The sequence below is a fragment of the Neoarius graeffei genome, chromosome 11, assembly GCF_027579695.1.
Source record: "Neoarius graeffei isolate fNeoGra1 chromosome 11, fNeoGra1.pri, whole genome shotgun sequence".
NCBI lineage: Eukaryota > Metazoa > Chordata > Actinopteri > Siluriformes > Ariidae > Neoarius > Neoarius graeffei.
This window is the reverse complement of record NC_083579.1, coordinates 53,019,344-53,037,520: the sequence shown is the minus strand read 5'-3', so window position 1 is coordinate 53,037,520 and position 18,177 is coordinate 53,019,344. Positions and strand designations below refer to the sequence as shown.

General features: G+C 44.4%; 1 protein-coding gene across 3 annotated transcripts in view; it reads right to left on the bottom strand.

Annotated features, from left to right (window-relative positions):
* Positions 1-18,177, bottom strand: part of ccdc88c (coiled-coil domain containing 88C) — a 122,558-nt gene that overhangs the window by 35,728 nt on the left and 68,653 nt on the right. For all 3 annotated transcript variants that reach the window (XM_060934193.1, XM_060934194.1, XM_060934195.1), the window contains exons 9-20: positions 14,185-14,266; positions 13,630-13,788; positions 13,210-13,356; positions 12,960-13,104; positions 9,038-9,219; positions 8,809-8,946; positions 7,753-8,721; positions 7,540-7,667; positions 3,678-3,819; positions 3,394-3,579; positions 2,848-3,009; positions 282-559 (exon numbers count right to left, since the gene is read on the bottom strand). In XM_060934193.1, the coding sequence (XP_060790176.1) occupies positions 282-559; positions 2,848-3,009; positions 3,394-3,579; positions 3,678-3,819; positions 7,540-7,667; positions 7,753-8,721; positions 8,809-8,946; positions 9,038-9,219; positions 12,960-13,104; positions 13,210-13,356; positions 13,630-13,788; positions 14,185-14,266 (2,718 nt within the window). The remainder of the gene's footprint in view (positions 1-281; positions 560-2,847; positions 3,010-3,393; positions 3,580-3,677; positions 3,820-7,539; positions 7,668-7,752; positions 8,722-8,808; positions 8,947-9,037; positions 9,220-12,959; positions 13,105-13,209; positions 13,357-13,629; positions 13,789-14,184; positions 14,267-18,177) is intronic.

Genomic DNA, 18,177 nt, shown 5'->3' with positions numbered 1-18,177 from the left:
GGCTCACAGCTACAGTGGTCTCTGTAGAGACAACGCACACATCCATACTTTCACATTACATACTGGCAACACGGGCAACCAGGAGGCGACGGCTCTTTTCACATGTTCACGTGGAACCTGAGAACAGCAAAGGGCATTTTTATTGGCCAACACCTTCTTGATAATCCAATTTATACGTAAATATTTAATGAAATGGGTCTACAGGAAAAGATCCTTCCGTTATCGTTTGTACAGACCTGGTCATATAACACACACTGAACTAGCATTAGAATGGGACTGACTTGCTCTCCAGACTGCGGTGTTCCTGCTCCAGTGCTCTCTGGCTGCTCTTCAAGGCAGTGTGCTGGGTGATGAGCTGCTCGTATTCGGCTGCCTGCCTCTCATGGACACTGAGCAGGTGCTCGTGATCCTGAGTGATGCTGTCACGTCTGGCTCGAGCCTCCTCATGCTGCCTCTGCAGAACTTCAGTCTCTGCCTCCAGAGTCTGCAGCTGAGCCTGCAAGGCTGTGTACTGAGCAGTCAGAGACGAGTTCTGAGATCTCAGCGTGGAGTTCTCTACCTGAACACAAAAATAAAAAAATAAAAAAAAAGCCACAATAGCTCTTTGTTATCTGTTCAAATAGGCATACAATTTAACGTTGGCATCACGTATAACCAGGATATGTGACGGTTCATGTTTAACTTTGAAATGAATTCCACCGACTCCTTGAGTACAGAGTGAGTACAGATTATTGAACAAACCCCTTACAGAACGATTCTCTCTCTCTTTTTTTTGGGGGGGGGGGGGGAATTTATAAACATATTTGAGTTACTGAGGTTTGGAGTCAGCTCATTCAAGTTACTAGTCAAATAGGCTAATACATATTAAAACTTGTTTCCACTATCGTAACAGAATTCACAAGAGTGCTCTGAAAGCACAATATCCCCCGCTGGTAACTATGCCGTAACTCCGGTAAAATGCGACTGAATTGAACGAAATTGCAGTATGCGCATTACTGACATTTAACAAAGAATCTTGTCATGTTTCGTGAAATTCCTCGAAAAATTGTGAGAGGAGTTGATTTCAGAAGGCGAGTACTCTTCCCGGGACAGATGGACATCGCCACAATATAATCCCCCTTCGGGCCTTTCGACCAGCGGGGGATAAAAATTGTGAGGAAAGTTGATTTCAGAAAGCAAGCACACCTTGATGAAATTGCCAAAGTACAAGTTTGTGAATAAACCAAGGGCATAACTCTAGTAAAATTTGCCCAAATTAAACAAAATTTCAATATGCGTATAACTGTCATATAACAAAGCCTTTTGCCAAGTTTGGTAAAATTCCTCCACAAATTGTGAGAGGAGTTGATTTCAGAAGGAAAACACACCCTCATGAAAAACTGTCAAAGTATAATTTTGTTAATCAAGGGCTGCAACTCTGGTAAAATGTGACCCAATTTAATGAAATTACAATATGCATATTACCGACATAACACAAAGAATCCTGCCAAGTTTCATGAAAATTCTCCAAAAATTGAGAGAGGAGTTCATTTCAGAAGGTGAGCACCCTTCCCGGGACAGACAGACGCCACGACAATCCCCCTTCAAGCCTTTCGGCCAGCGGGGGATAAAAACTGTAGACCCTCTGACCATGCTTTGACCCATACCTGGAACCCAGGCAGGTGCTGCCACTCCGGGTCAAAGCGGACCTGGGAGCAATGGTGATTAAGGGGTAACTCCACTTTCCCCAATACTCAAGTCCTCCTGGACCTGAGACTCACCACCGGTTGCAGTTTAAAGCCATACCCAGGACTAATGTTTTTACAACATAAAAACAGAAGCCTACGTCAAATTCCAATGACAAATTTTGCAGATTGATCCAAAACAATTCAAGAGAGAATCATAAAACCTCATCCCAAAGCAGCACTGCGAAACATTTCATTATGGCTCCCGAGTGACACAACAGAAGAGCATTCGCCCCGTCGTCTGGATATCTGATTCCATACCACCCATGGTCGGGAATCCAAGAAAGCAAAATTGATCATGCCTCAGGAAGGGAGGGGTAGTACACACTCTATCCCCCATCAATCACAACAGTAGTAGTTAATCATGGGTGTATGTGAGATCAGGCATACAGAAGGTGGCCGATAGCGCTTTCCTCAGCATGTGTTAAACCGCCCACTGACGTTGCCCCTAGAAAAGATGCAGTCAGCTGGCTTCAAGTCCCTTGGATGCAGCATGCGATAGCCTTCGCCCTCTCTGTCTGTCATGTGTCATTTTTTACGGAGACATTTTAATGTTATTCTTTATTTTTTTTATCCAGTTGAATATTTAGCGTACAAATGTATTTTCAGCTCATAAAAATGACAGAGGTCCGGACCTCAGTGGCCTCATAGCTGGCTACAGTCATGCACATGGATATACTGGGCGGCACGGTGGTGTAGTGGTTAGCACAGTCGCTTCACAGCAAGAAGGTCCGGGTTCGAGCCCAGCGGCTGGCGAGGGCCTTTCTGTGTGGAGTTTGCATGTTCTCCCTGTGTCTGCGTGGGTTTCCTCCGGGTGCTCCGGTTTCCCCCGCAATTCAAAGACATGCGGTTAGGTTAATATGGGACGGCCTTGGGCTGAGGTGCCCTTGAGCGAGGCACCTAACTCCCAACTGCTCCCCGGGCGCTGTTACCATGGCTACATACACACATACATAATACACACACCTGATCTTAGTCCGCCAGAACAGAATTTCACCATCTTTTTCTGGCATCAGCTCAATACAATGGAGCACACAGATTTACAAGACTGAGGTTCACATACACTGTAAAGCAGCCTCAAGTCATATACTAACAGTTTACACTACAGTGCTGGTTTTAGTACCTGTAGCTTGGCGGTGTCTTTGTGAAGTGCGGTGTTTTGCTCCTGCAGTGTTGTGGCCTGTTTTTGCAGAGCCAGTGTCTGAGCATTCAGCTGTGTGTTCTGGGAGTCCAGCTGCTTCAGGTGCTCTTTCAGTAGCTGCTTCTCCGTCTGTAGGGATGCATTCTGGGAAACAAACATTGAGGTCGACACACTAAGAATCATCACACTTGCAGGATGTTCACCCAGCTTTTTTTTTTTAAACCTCTCAGCAAATAAACAAAATCACACATGATGGAACGCTTTAATACTGGAACATTAACATTAGAACAAAAAATATGTCATTAATTTATATGCGGTATGTTTCACAAAGCCAGAATGTCCAGCTATTAAGCAAAAATTGTTTTGCGTCATAGCTGTGATTTGTTTATTTGCTTTAAAGTGTTTATATTTAAAAAAAAAAAAACCTGGCTGAAAGTCCTCCAAGTGTAGCAATTCCATAATTTTGCCAGGGGTTGTACAACTAGAAACAGAAACTCAAGTTGAAAAATTATACAAATGATAACATACATTCTTTTCCACATCAATCAGACGGTCTTTGAGTTTAAGCAGCTCAGACGTGATTTCTCTCTGCTCCGTCTCCCATTTCTCTTGGCTGCTCCCCGACCTGCCCTGCTCCACAGTCTTCTGGGATATTTCAGAGTGCGCAGCCTCCTCCTCCTGCCTCTGCCTCAAGGCCTCCAGTGTCTTCTTCACCTGAAGAGGATGAGCAAATACGTAATGTGAGAAGAGATGAATACAGAGTATGACAAAGACCAAGTCTCCGCATTAATGGGTGTGCACTGTGGTCTTACTGATGTGAGCTCAGTACGGAGCTGCTGGTTCAAGCTACTGCTCTCCTCTAGGCGTGACTCCAGGCCCTGTATCTTTTCCTCCTTCAGCTCCAAGGAATTCTTCAGAGCCGATTCAATCTTTGTCTCCAGGATCCTGTATTTACTAAAGGGTCAGCGAACGATTTCAATGAGATGACTGAGTTCTGCTTAGCAGTTAATTAAGCAGACTGAAATTATTTGTCATTGGTCTTCCCCCCGATATTAATGACAAATAACATTTGCTCAACTGACTACTAGACCTACAGAGAACCCATGCAAGAGTAATCTAATAGCACTCAAGCAATGAACACACGCACACATGCACATTACGAAAAGCTAATGGAATGTGAATGCTAGTGTTAAATATACACAGTAGATTAAATTTCAGTGAGTGCTAAGGAACTGTTGAGAAACGCCACTGTCCGGGCTTGTTAATCCTTTCTGATCACCCTTTCCAAAACAGCAACCCAAAAAAAAAAACCCACACAGAGAAAATAAGATAGTGAGACACAGAAAGAGAGCGAGAGAGAAAGAAAATCCAGTCCAAAGAGGGAACTCCTCCCCCAAGACAACTCTCCAGGGTGCATTCCAAACAAAATTAATAAAAGACAGTGTGGTTTCCAGTGTAGAGTGTTAGTCTCCACTACTTTCACATTAGATACAATCTTCTAGACACAGCCATGATCTCCACTGCAGCTACGATTCGATCTCGCATGCATTGAAGCAGATTGTGCAACTAAAGAAAAGAAGGGATAAAACTAAATTTGATCCTAAAAGCACACAGTAGAGAAAGAGATGCACAAATGCTCTAGCTGCAGCCGAGTTAGTGCACAGTTAGTTCCACTTCACTACGTCAACTCACCCACTCCATCTGGTAGAAGCGTTCAGAAAATAAATTAAAGACATGCTGTGATGCATTTCATCCATGTACACATTACTTGGACACTAAACTACTTATAAGAAGTAACCAAGAAATTTGGTTCAACCCTTTCGGGGGGGGGGGGGGGGGGGGGGGGGGGTGTCCTTTAAATGAGCTAAATGGTCAGTATATGAGAATTAATCACTCAGTGCGTTTACATGCACATCCAAATCGAGCTACTGTCGGTAATCGAGCTAAGGGTCCCAGCAGGGGTGCCAGAGAAATCCAATCCTACATGCACACAAGGAAATCGAGCTATTGTGTGAGGTACATTGTGCACCCGAGCCACAGGTGGCGCTACACGCCCCATCGTGTTGGTACACTTCCGGTTGTCGTCATGAAGAGGAGGAGTGAGTTCCACTTTACATTCACACCACATGTCATTGCCACCTGTTGGCTACAAACTGTCCTGCACAGACCACTGTTTTGTAAGGCAACTTCATCTCATCTCATTATCTCTAGACGCTTTATCTTGTTCTACAGGGTCGCAGGCAAGCTGGAGCCTATCCCAGCTGACTACGGGCGAAAGGCGGGGTACACCCTGGACAAGTCGCCAGGTCATCACAGGGCTGACACATAGACACAGACAACCATTCACACCTACGGTCAATTTAGAGTCACCAGTTAACCTAACCTGCATGTCTTTGGACTGTGGGGGAAACTGGAGCACCCGGAGGAAACCCACGCGGACACAGGGAGAACATGCAAACTCCACACAGAAAGGCCCTCGCCGGCCACAGGGCTCGAACCCAGACCTTCTTGCTGTGAGGCGACAGCGCTAACCGCTACACCACCGTGCCGCCTGTAAGACAACTTATTTTGCACAATTGTATATTTTTCTAAAGTCCATTTTTTGCTTACAATTTAACTTATGTCTTAATAAACACACAAAAAGTTCAATTGTTTTTGTTTTTTGTCTCCTTGTTCCTCCTGACCTCTTCTGCTGCTCGCTACTACTACTGTTGTCATGCTGACCGAGGCTGTTGTGTTTCCCGCTTGTGGTCTCGTCACTCGTCACTTCCGGAAGGGAAGTAAGTAGCTCGACTACGTAGCTCGACAGGGTTTACATGCACTAAATAGCTCGGCTACAATCGCATAATCTAGGTCGCGTACCTCGATTACGAGAAATCCAGTTCGTTTCGATTTCAGCCGAGCTAAGGTGTATCCATGGCATTTAGAACTTCGATTTCAGTCGAGCTACAGCAGAAATTCGATTTTCTCTATGTGCATGTAAACGCACTGACTGAAGTGGTTTTGCCACATTGTGCTAGAAATGGAGAGGAAATGGAAATTTGGAGTTGATGTAAAACATTTGCAAGTAAACAAAGCAAGTATTAATGCATTAAAACAAATAACAGCAAATCAAGCTCCAAACACTGCAGGCTATGAAACACTATTACTGAGGAAAGGGTTAAAGGCCTAATAAACTGCCACATTTAACAAAGTTATTATTATTATTCAGTAATAATGACAGCGGTGTGGGTGGTATTTAAACATTTTTTGCATGACCTTTAGGGTATTTTATTGGGGAAGCCATGGCCTAATGGTTAGAGAAACCGCTTTGGGACCAAAAGGTTGCTGGTTCGAGTCCCTGGACCAGTAGGACTGGCTTAAGTGCCCTTGAGCAAGGCGCCTAACCCCCAACCGCTCCAGCAAGAGTGCTGGCGTACCTTGTGTCTGAATAGCCAATGAAAAACTGATGTTTTCATCAGTTCGGGCATTGAACCCGACCAACTGAACTTCAGGGCATTTCACACACTTGGCCTGAATTCTCAAGAATGACTCTTTACTTCAAGACTCGGGAAGCCATGGTCTAAAGGTCGCCGGGTCGATTCCCTGGACTAGCAGGAATGGCTGAAGTGCTCTGAGCAAGGTACCTAACCTAACCCCCAACTGCTCCTCAGGCTGCCCTGGGTATGTTGTACGTCGTTCTGGATAAGAGCGTCTGCTAAATGCTGTTAATGTAATAATGATGACTCTGGACTCCATTTTCTACATCGCTACTGCTAGGTGCAAAATGCTGGCACAATAAAAGAAAGTAGACACGTTCCCTTTATTGTCCTCGTATGTATTTAGTTGACTAAATCAAATCAATGGGTTTGTAGTTTGTGTTTTGGAGTGTGGATGAAGCCTTTCAGCGAATTATTGTTACCATATTTAAGTTGTAGCTACGTGCGTTTTTAATTCTTTCTTTGCTTATTGTACTTCGTAGGCACGTGCCTTTTGGTGCAGACCATAAGATGCTTTTCTGAGTCATGTGAAATAGGAGGGGGGCACGGTGGTGTAGTGGTTAGCGCTGTCGCCTCACAGCAAGAAGGTCCGGGTTCGAGCCCCGGGGCCGGCGAGGGCCTTTCTGTGCGGAGTTTGCATGTTCTCCCCGTGTCCGCGTGGGTTTCCTCCGGGTGCTCCGGTTTCCCCCACAGTCCAAAGACATGCAGGTTAGGTTAACTGGTGACTCTAAATTGACCGTAGGTGTGAATATGAGTGTGAATGGTTGTCTGTGTCTATGTGTCAGCCCTGTGATGACCTGGCGACTTGTCCAGGGTGTACCCCGCCTTTCGCCCGTAGTCAGCTGGGATAGGCTCCAGCTTGCCTGCGACCCTGTAGAACAGGATAAAGCGGCTAGAGATAATGAGATGAGATGTGAAATAGGAAGTAAATGTGAAAATTCAACCCATTAAAGTGACCAAGGGCCAATCCTGGAATCAGTCGTTTTCACACATGCTATGGCTTGCACCAGACTTCATTTGACAGAAACAGAATAACTTTCATGTTCTTTAGTTCCTCGGCCCCATACTCGTTCAGACTGACAAAATGTTCAAATATTTGCACCAAAACACTTGCAAAAGGACTCGGTCTCAAAAAGTACAAGTGTGAAAATGCCCCAAACATCACAGAGGTACTGTAAACCGTGTGCACACTCACTTGTCCTCGCAGCTGTGCTCTTCCTGCAGCAGTCTCTCTCGGTTCAGGCCGATCTTCTCCAGCTCATGACTGAGCTTCTCGAGCTCATTACACTGCTGCTGCACCCTCAGCTTCTCATTCACCAGCTCCTACAGCAGTCACACCGCATGGGGTTAACCACACTTCACTACAGGTTTTGTGATTAAAAAGCTGTCTCATTACTACATGCAGTACCTCTCGGAGTGTGGCCAAAGTCTTCTTGTCAATGGTGACCTGTTTCTGCAGTTCCTTGTTCTCTTTCTCCATATCCTTGACTCTACCGGCAACGTCCTGGAGCCGCGCGAGCTCCCTGCTCATGGCTGTTCCCTCCTTCTCCATGCTGCTCAGTTTAAGCGAGCTCTCCTCAAGTGCAGATTCCCTCACGTCCACTTGCTGCCTCAGCCTACGTGCCTCCCTCTCTAGCTGCTTCCTCTCTTTCTCAGCTTGGCTCAGCTCCTGCTCCACTTTCCGCCGTGCCTTCTCTGCCTCTTCAGCACGTCTCGCAACCTTCCTGAGCTCCTCCAGCTCATGCCGCAGTTCCTCGCTCTGGGCCTCAGCCTCGTGCAGTTCATTCTTGAGGCCCTCGATTTTGGTGCTGCCATTTTCCAGGCTCTGCTGGAGCCGCTGGTTCTCTTTGTCAAGGCTGCTGCAGTTGATCTCCAGCCTTTCAGTACGTTTGGCCTGGGAACGGAGCTCAGCAACAGTGGCCCGAAGCTCCACGTTCTCATTTTCCAGCTTCCTGTGCTCCTTCTCTAGTAGAGACAGACGCATATTTTCACACTGTAACTCTTCGGTGTCTTTCTTCAGCCCCCAGTTTTCTTGCTCCAGGATGTTGTTTTTGCACTGCAAAGCTTTAAGCTGCTCCTCAGCCACTTTGAGCGAGGTCAGTTCATCCTGGAGTTGCTTCTGAGCACACTCCAAGCTCTTCACTGTCCTCTGCAGCTCCTGGGCACATTCACGCTCACTCTCCAACTGCTTGGTGATCTGATTCTTCTCGTTCTCAAGCTGCACCATCTGACTTCCTGTGTCCGAGATCTTCTGGTGTAGGATACGATTCTCTGTTTCCACCTCACGCACGCGTGCCTCACTGTCCTCTTGGGCACGTTTCCGCAAAGAGTTCACAGTCTGGTTCAGGTGCTCCTTCTCTCGCTCCAGTTCTGAGATCTGACACGTACACGATCAGTATTAGTGCACAGAATAGCTGAAGTCATTTCTGCCACATTCTTTACAAGAAGTGCCAATAAACAGTACCTGTTTCCCCTTTTCTGCTCTCAGGGTTTCTAGATCTTTCTCTAGTCTCTGCTTTTCCTTGAGGAGCTCTTCTCCAAGATTCTCCATGTCCTTTATGGTCTGCTTCTCCTGGTCCAGTTGAGTTTGTAGTCTCTCAAGCTAAGAACGGAACATAAAACTCTTTATTAGGACAAAAAAAAAAAAAAAAAACCTAAAGAGAGTGAAGCACAAGTGAAAAGATGAGGTGTACCTTCTTGCTGAGGCCCTGGTTCTCCCTCTCCAGCTCCATGGTGTGGAGCTGACCCTCTTCGAGGCCGAGTGCAGCCTCACGTAGGCTCTGGATGGTGCTCTGCAGACTCTGGTTCTCCTTCTCCAGCTTCAGAAGCCGGCTAGATGCCGACTCGTTCATCTCAACCACAACCGACTTGCGTACTGCACAGAGTGTGGAGCCAACAAGCAATTCAGCACGGAGAAATTTCACAACTATGCTTAGTTTTGCAGAACAAATTGAAATAAACGAAATGGAGTGTTGCAAGAAAATTTACACAAGGACAAGCATGGTTCTAAAATGATCAAATAAAATGATAATCAGGTATGTACTGACAAACCTGCATATTTGAATTATGTGTTAAGTAAGAGACAAAACAATGCTGTTGTAGAAAAATCAATAATTTAATGGTGTGATTTTTGTGCACGTTTGTCTGTGTCTCTCTTGCTCTAGAGACAGAAGTAATATGCATTTTGTCTTGCAGCCAGCACTCCTGTCGGATCAGAAATTCGACAGTGCTGTGGTATAGTTAAATAATATTCCATTCAGCTAACATGATACTGAACAAGCTGAAGACGAGTTCAAGATCATGGTAGCTGAATGGAATACATCTGATATACCATGAAAAAAAGCCAGCCAATATTATTAGCTCGCCCGGGATGGAGTACACCAAGGGGCGAGGTATTGTTCTCGGTCGGGTTTCTTTGGTTTTTTTGTTAACAATATTACAGGAAAACGGCTGGATCAGTCTTCATGAAACTTTCAGGATAGATGGGCATTGGTCTCAAATAGAACCTTCAACATTTTGAGGGTCATCCGGTCAAGGTCACCAAAAAGGTCAAAATAGATTTTGTTATATCTACTGCCTCATATACAGGCGCCAGCCACTACATCATCGTGCTGTAAGAATGTAAAGTGTAACGATCGCGCACTGCGCACACACGTGTTCTGATTAAAATGGCCGGTGAGTGTATACAATTCAGTTCACCATTCGAAATAAATGGACTAAAGAAATCGCTTTCAGACATGTTTATGTTTATTACAGAGGGAAAGTGCGTTCCACTAAGCTCTAGTGCCGGGCCATTTCCGGGAAATAAGAGTTTCGGTCATGGTGACAGCGTGTGTATGTCAGCCTCAGTTTGGAGGTTTCAGTTTCGAAAACTGTAAGAACAGAATAATATAAAAAGTACAGACACTTGGTATATTTTACTTGTGATTTTAAAAAAAAATTGTTCATTTTTGGATTACGCTTCATATTTGTGGCTACTGCCTCAGAGTAAATGTCTCATCTCATCTCATTATCTCTAGCCGCTTTATCCTGTCCTACAGGGTCGCAGGCAAGCTGGAGCCTATCCCAGCTGACTACGGGCGAAAGGCGGGGTACACCCTGGACAAGTCGCCAGGTCATCACAGGGCTGACACATAGACACAGACAACCATTCACACTCACATTCACACCTACGGTCAATTTAGAGTCACCAGTTAACCTAACCTGCATGTCTTTGGACTGTGGGGGAAACCGGAGCACCCGGAGGAAACCCACGCGGACACGGGGAGAACATGCAAACTCCGCACAGAAAGGCCCTCGCCGGCCACGGGGCTCGAACCCAGGACCTTCTTGCTGTGAGGCGACAGCGCTAACCACTACACCATCATGCCGCCCCAGAGTAAATGTAAACAAATTTTTTAAATATAAAAGCCATATTTACTGTATGAACATGGTATCAGAAAACAATTTTATTTATAAAAGCATAGCCACATGTACCCATTGGGTACCTATTTTTTTTTTTCATGATATCTTCCTTCATATTCATCACAAGTGCTACCGGGCGAGGTTTGTTTTGCCTGGCAATACTTGTTGTTGCAATTGTTATTATTATTCAAACACACACTTCCAGTTTTTTGATGTCTGTTGATATGTTTTTCTCTTATAAATATGCATGAAGAATATCTAATAAAAGTTTTGGTAGCCTTCTGGGTGTTCAATGCGTCTTTCTCTTTCCCAGTGAACAAAAAGATGCATCTGCACATGCACAGCAGAAAACTCCCTCACTGGATATTCGCATCAGCTCCGACATGTGACGTCATGTCTTGACAACCATGCAATATCGTAACCCATATTCATTCAACGCTTATTCTCCATTGGGTAGAGTGACCAAATACACGTAGGATAAGCAATATGCTAACAATATTGCATGCTAACAAACCAAATGAACGAAACCCACTAGAAAAACGCATGTTTTTATTCCATGGAAAAAGTGTCTTGTATGTATTATAGTTAATTACAGTATACTGGACTGTTTGCAAATGTAGCAGGATCAAGAAGTTTTACAAATTCAAATTATTTGTTCATGTATTAAATAAACATATAGTAAAATGGCAAGCGTAGCAACATATACAAATGAGTTAGTACATGTATTATTGGAAAACGCTATCTGCAGTAAATAAAACACTTTCAATAACATGGGCTCACTTGTGTAGGTTTTAGACTGATTTCATTTTTTTTTATAATAATGAAACTTTTCTGAACAAGTGTCATGAACAAGACAAGAGTTTGGACAGACATCTTAGGCCCAATCCCAATTCTAATTTCTACCCCTACCCCTCCGCCTTCCCCTCCGCCTTCCCCTTGGCCCTTCCCCTTGAAACTGAGCTACAAGGGATAGGGCTTGAAATTCAACCCTTACATATTGGGATAGCCCTTCAACGATCGCATACGTCATCGCGTACCTCCGTCAGCGTTTACGTTAGCAAAACGCGACCAAATGCGTCATTGGCTGCGACCAGCCGCTACAGTCAGAGCCAGAACAGAAATCTCTGCTGGCAGGGTGTGATTTGTTAACTAACACCACTGAATGGGATATCTTTGGCGCTTCGTGCACCACATCCGACAGAATGAGGTGTCAGAACACTCATGTAAACAATAAAAGCGAGAATAACAGAACAAAACGTACGCAGTAAAGCAACCGAAAACAATACTCACTCCCAAAGCTTTTTAGCAGCAGCTTGGATTTCATAAATCGCTGCTCATTCTCAGCTCGAAAGCGAATCAAGCGGCGTGTTTCCTCTGGATAACAACTTAAAACACGTAAATAATGGAGAAAATACATTTATGACAATCTTTCGCCGCGGGAACCGCCATCTTTCTGAAATCCGCATGAAATCTCGCTGAAATCCGCATGGCATTGTGGGAAATCACTCAAACCCCTTCGTTCGGAGTCAGCTCCAGGAAAATCTCCGTTTGGAGGGGTACAGAAGCCCTCCCCCTTCCCCTACCCCTCCGCGTTAACTGGGATTGGGATACCCCTACCCCTTCACGTGAACGCGCAAAATGGAGGGGAAGGGCTAAGGGGTTGGTCCAAGGGGTGAAATGGGATTCGGCCTTAGACCGCGCTTTCCACCACCACCACGATGTTGCAGAATCGATGCCAAGATGCAAGTTGGTCTGGTGGCCCAAGCTTAGGAAGACGCACTGTTTTTTGCTTTACCTCTGCCAGCTTTGTTGGAGGTGGTTATGTTTTTGCCTCCATTTGTTTGTCTGTTCCCAATGTAATTCAAAAAGTAGTGAACGGATTTTGATGAAATTTTGAGGAAAGGTGGGCCATGGGCCAATGAACAATGGATTTGATTTGAATGCAAATCCGAATGTGGCTTGGCAGGGGTATGAACTCTACCGCACGCCCTTCTAGTTCTTTAATTTATGAGTTATTCCCTTTAATTTGTTGAGCTGCATTCCAAATGTTTGGTGGCCCATTAGAGACCTTGTTGAGGTTAATTAATTACTAATTAATGATTAATAGTAATTTATTGTGTGAGAAACCTGGGTAGCATGTTGTAATGTTCAGAGTACTGTAGGGGGGAAAAACAAACAACTTTTATAGGGTGTTCTGTATCTCAGACTGACCGTCGTTGACTTCATTGTTCTTAACCAGCTGTTCCAGCTCCCAGCCCAAGTGAGCGGACTCGTTCATGCTCTGCTTCTGTGAAATTTCCAGCATCATGTTCTCCTCCATCAGCTCCTCTAGACGCTTCTTATCACTGTCCCGGTCCTGAATAAACAAAAAACAAACCAGAGAGCAGGGGACATCAACACACACCATCTTATTCTCTCCTTCTATGTCAAAAAATATTACGTTTTCCTAATCTGTGCTTACAATCTCCATATCATGCAGTTTGGAACGCAGATGCAGGTTCTCCTTCTCCAGCTCATGCAGTTTGTCACAGCGCCCCCTAGCTGTCCCCAGTTGCTCCTCCAGCATGGCCTTTGTCTCTAGCAGAGTCATATTGTCCTCTCTCAGCTCCTACAGAGCATTCAGAAAAGATGAAACAAAACAGAATGTGAAAGATTAAATGGACAGGGAAGGATGAGAAAATACTGATAAAACAGAAAATGCCTGCCACTGACAGCTGTGGAGTCCAGAGGAGCCACATGCTTTATACTTATCTAACAGAGCCAGGAATCTGGCAGTCCACTAGTAACGCACAAGCCAAAGCACAACAGCGAACCACACTGACTGGAGTACAATATACCTAAGGAAGTTGAGGATTATTTCAAAAAGGTACACCATGGTTACCTCCATGCGGGCCTTGTAGAAGTGGACATCATGAAGTTTCTCTTTGAAGCGAGCAAGTTCTGTTTCAAGCCTATCCACTTTGCCTGCACGCTCCCTCAGAGCATCCACCTCATCACGATAAGCCCGTACTGACCGTGCCTCCGCCAAAAGCTGCATGTTCTGCACAGAAAAACAGTTCAGAGTGGGCACATATTAAAAAAAAAAAACAACCTCTGTACAGTACTATAAATGAACTTGTACATGTGCCAAAATTGAGAGCTGGAGAAAGCGATTATGATTAAAGCAGACATTTGTAATTTCTGCAGCCAGAAAATAATAAACATAAGGTTGAATTAAAGAAATATGCCAGATCCCTTGCATGGTATTCTTTTTCTAAGGTATCTTTGAAATTATATATGATTGCTACAAGTTTAAAATAACAAACTTCACCTTTAAGATTAAGTTGTGCCTCTCACCTTCAAACTCAAACAACCTACAGGACTTCCTGATTGTTCAGAGGTCCTGTCTACAGAGTAGAAGTGACAGTGGTGTGTGGAACAGGTAGAACACACTGACCTCCTGTTTCAGCTTTTGCATCTCTGCATCCAGACGTTCCAGTTCATTCCTAGTATCAATCAGCTGCTCTGTCTTCTCTTCTCTGTGTACAAGATTAGGACCACAATTTTAATAAAACTACTGACGCTACCAGTCCACTTACCCAATCATGCAGTGCCCAAAGCTCTTGAATGAAAGACAGTGTGGAGTGGTAAAGTTGGAATAGGACACAGAGGTGCCAACATTGCTAAAAAGCAAGCACTGCTTACCTAGCAAGCAGAGAAAACATCCAGAATTTTACCATAAGCTTTAGGTACGCCAATAGACGAGATGGCTATACTTTACGCCTCCGCTACTTGGCAGCATGTTCTTGGGTTGTCTGTCCAAGATTCTCATCGGCACAATAATCTCGAGAACAAGTGGCTGAATGTTTTTAGAATTTGTATAGAACTATTATTGTAATCAACAGATGACCGGATTTGATGAGATTTTGGAATTAATCCCAACAGAGTCAAGGTTACAGCAAGGCATCCACCCATCTATCCAGGTAATAATAATAATAATAATAATAATAATAATAATGTTGAATTTATATCGCACCTTTCTCATACCCAAAGTTGCTTTACAACTTGGGGGGGGGGGGGGGGGGGTCCACCAAAAGGAGGTCAAGATGTCATTCCAATGGTGTAGCTGCTACAGTCCCAACAAAAGGCGCACAAAGTCCCACACCACCTGCACAGCCGCCACGACACCACCGGGTAACATCACTCAGAATGCCGCGCCAAGCACAAAAGCATCGCCACACAGAGCGCTGGACAACCATGATGTTAAAAGCACAACAAGCTCACTGCAGTCCATAGAGAGGAGCACAAACATCACCAACCACAAGCCAAGGCCTGGAGGGAACCAATGCTCAAAACTGGGTCCGGAGCTACACCACAACCAATATATAAATCAATGTATAAATACAAGTATTTATTAATAGCTTCCTTCCTGTTTAAAGTATATTTTACGGATTTGTCCGAGACACAAATTAGTAACAAGAAGGCCTAGACTTGTGGTGGAAGCTTCCTTGCTGATGGTGTCAAGTTCTACTTGTTTTTCTAGATGTGCATTAAGCAACAAGAAAAGAAGAAGAAAATTATCAGTGATGGCGTAGCTCACTCCAGCCCCGTCTAGTCCAGAAGGAATGATCTAAAGTGGGCCACCTTGCACAATAAATGTTGCAAGCTATATACAGAAACTATATACACCCTAGGAATACCGACCTATTTGCCAGAAAGAATCCAAAACGGTGAGAAATTGACCGAGAAGCAGTGATTTTTGTTGAACTGCTCATTAAGGTTTGATTAGTCCATAACTTCATTAATAATTGTAATGAAGGAAATCTGGGTAGAAGTTATATGCACGCCAGAAAGAATCAAAATCGGTGAAGAATTGAGGGAGAAGTGATGTGTAGAAACTGCTTGTTAGGGCTTAATTACTCCACATCTTCATTATTAATTGCAATTATGCAAATTTGGGTAGAAGCTGTATTCACCCCAGGCAGGCCTACCTTCCTGCCAAAAAGAATAAAAATGGGTGAAGAATTGAGAGAGAAGAAGCGATTTTCGTGAAATGTGGACGATGCCAGACATGATTGCATAAGCTCCTCGCCTATTGGCTGGATCAGCTAATAATATGCAACTACTCCAGTCCAGGCTTTTTTTTTTTTTTAAAGCAAGCCACACCATTGTCCACTTTTTTCCTATTGGCTAATGAGTCCAGTCCTCATGAATTTACAGGGCAATATTTACTGAGACAGATTGAGAAATTGATGAAGTGGCCATTCTCCTCAATACCTAAATGGCACTACCTCAACCGTACTCTACCATTCGCAGTCTCAGATCTTCATCTTCTTATCTGTCCCCAAACTTAAATTAATTATCCATCATGGGTTCCAGGGTGTTTAGGGTTGCAGCCCCCAAGCTGTAGAAATCTCTCCCTCAGAGCCTCCATGATGGTACATCTCTCCCCAAATTCAGAACTCCTTTTTAGTCTCCTCTCTCTGCCATCCCTCCTGTCCTGGTACCGCACTGTTCATTATTCTTCTAAACTTTGACCTAGTCTACGGTCTTTATGCCCATGTTAACCGATTTTGCTGTTTTCCTTTTCTGTGTCTCTTATCTGTTATGTCTTCAATTTATTGACTTGTTTGTCTTTCCATTGTATTTTGTTTTGATCGTGCCATGACTCTGTAAAGCGTCCTTGGACTGGTGAAAGGTGCTATATAAAATAAACTTCTTGTTGTAATCACTACCAGAATCAAATATGCACTTTTCACATCCTGCATCCTTTCCTCTTCAGTGAATTGGCTTTTCTGCTGAGCAGTCTTTATTCGCATTTAGTCTGGCTGCTGGTTCATATGAGAAATCGGGGGGGGGGGGGGGGGGGGGGGGGGGGGGGGGGATGTAGTTTTCAGGTAGCTTCCATGTTACTATAAATGGTTTGCTTTCTCGGACTGCGATGTTGACTATCAGAACCTTATAGACCCCTTTCACTGACGTCACCCGAAACCGGAAGTAAACAGACCCTGCGCCATATTGGAAGACCAACAAACTCGTGATTAGGGGGAAATAACGGCAGCGGTATGTGAACCCACAAGAATAAAGTGGAGTGGCAAACGACTTAAACAAACAAATCTGAGCTGTTTTATTTATGATTTATTGGCCCAACAGTAGACTTGAAAGAAGCCTGTGTGAGACTTGGCAAAAAACTGTGGATATAATGGATAAGTCTGTGCATGATCTGCGGACACTTTGAGGTAAGCAAACGCAAGAAATTCAGATTTAAAACATGCTAAATTGGCCCCAAGTTGATAACTGTATGAGGAGCAAGCCTCCCAGACTTCTACAATTTAATAATAATAATTTAGGATGATTTGGGGCTTGCTCGCTGCTGCCAGGTTGGTTGTTGAATAGCCTGACTTTTTTTTTTTTCTTGCGTGTGGTATCATTGTTGATGCGAGGTTGTTTTTTGAACATGCCAATGTGGACACGATTTCCCCTGATGAGTTATGACTTCAGACGCGATGCGTGTGTGGAGTCCGCGTGATATGTGCGTAAGATAGGCTTCTCATGTGTTTGGAGATCCGCGCTCTGAGACAAGCGCAAGGCTTCTCATGTGTTTGGAGATCCGCGCTCCGAGACAAGCGCAAGGCTTCTCATGTGTTTGGAGATCCGCGCTCCGAGACAAGCGCAAGGCTTCTCATGTGTTTGGAGATCCGCGCTCCGAGACAAGCGCAAGCACCCCCCCCCAAGGGAAAAAAAGGGACCCCCCGAAAATATCGGCATAGTTCGAACACTGAGTGTAGGCACTGGGTGTAAACAAGCCGCGAGTCTTATCATATGGGTCAAACCCATCAATCACAGCCAGTTTCTCCACATACCGTGCCCTTTCTGCAGCTGGTAATGTACTCACATAACCCGAATTATCATCTATCGTGTCACTTTACTCTCGCTCGTACTTTGTTTTATATTGTGAGTGCATGTACTTGGTCTTCCAATATGGCACCTAACAAAATCTCGCGGCACGGTGACGTCATGTGAAAGGGGTCTATACTTGATGCATCAGTGAATATAAGCATCTTTAAACAGCACACCTGAAATGAGTTATAGACTTACAACATTAATGTTTATTCAAATAGAATACAGCTGAAAACAGGAAAAATGTTTAAATTTGGGAAAAAGCCTATGGGCCTCGAGTCTGACACATCATTATGATTACTTATGTTCAAGGTGACAGCTTTGTCACTTTCCAGTCAATACTTTCTTGATTCCACTTGCTTTCATTTGCTAATGGTAAACAGAATGCCTCAGACCTAGCTCATCTCCTCCAATCTAGTAACTTCTAACAAGCTAACTTCTCTGATGTGACTGACTGCTGCATCCACACCCTTTCAGTCCTGTGTATGTAGTGAAGGCACTTCAGTGATTTAATACGTGAAATTTCCAAGCGGAATAAAACTGCTCTGAT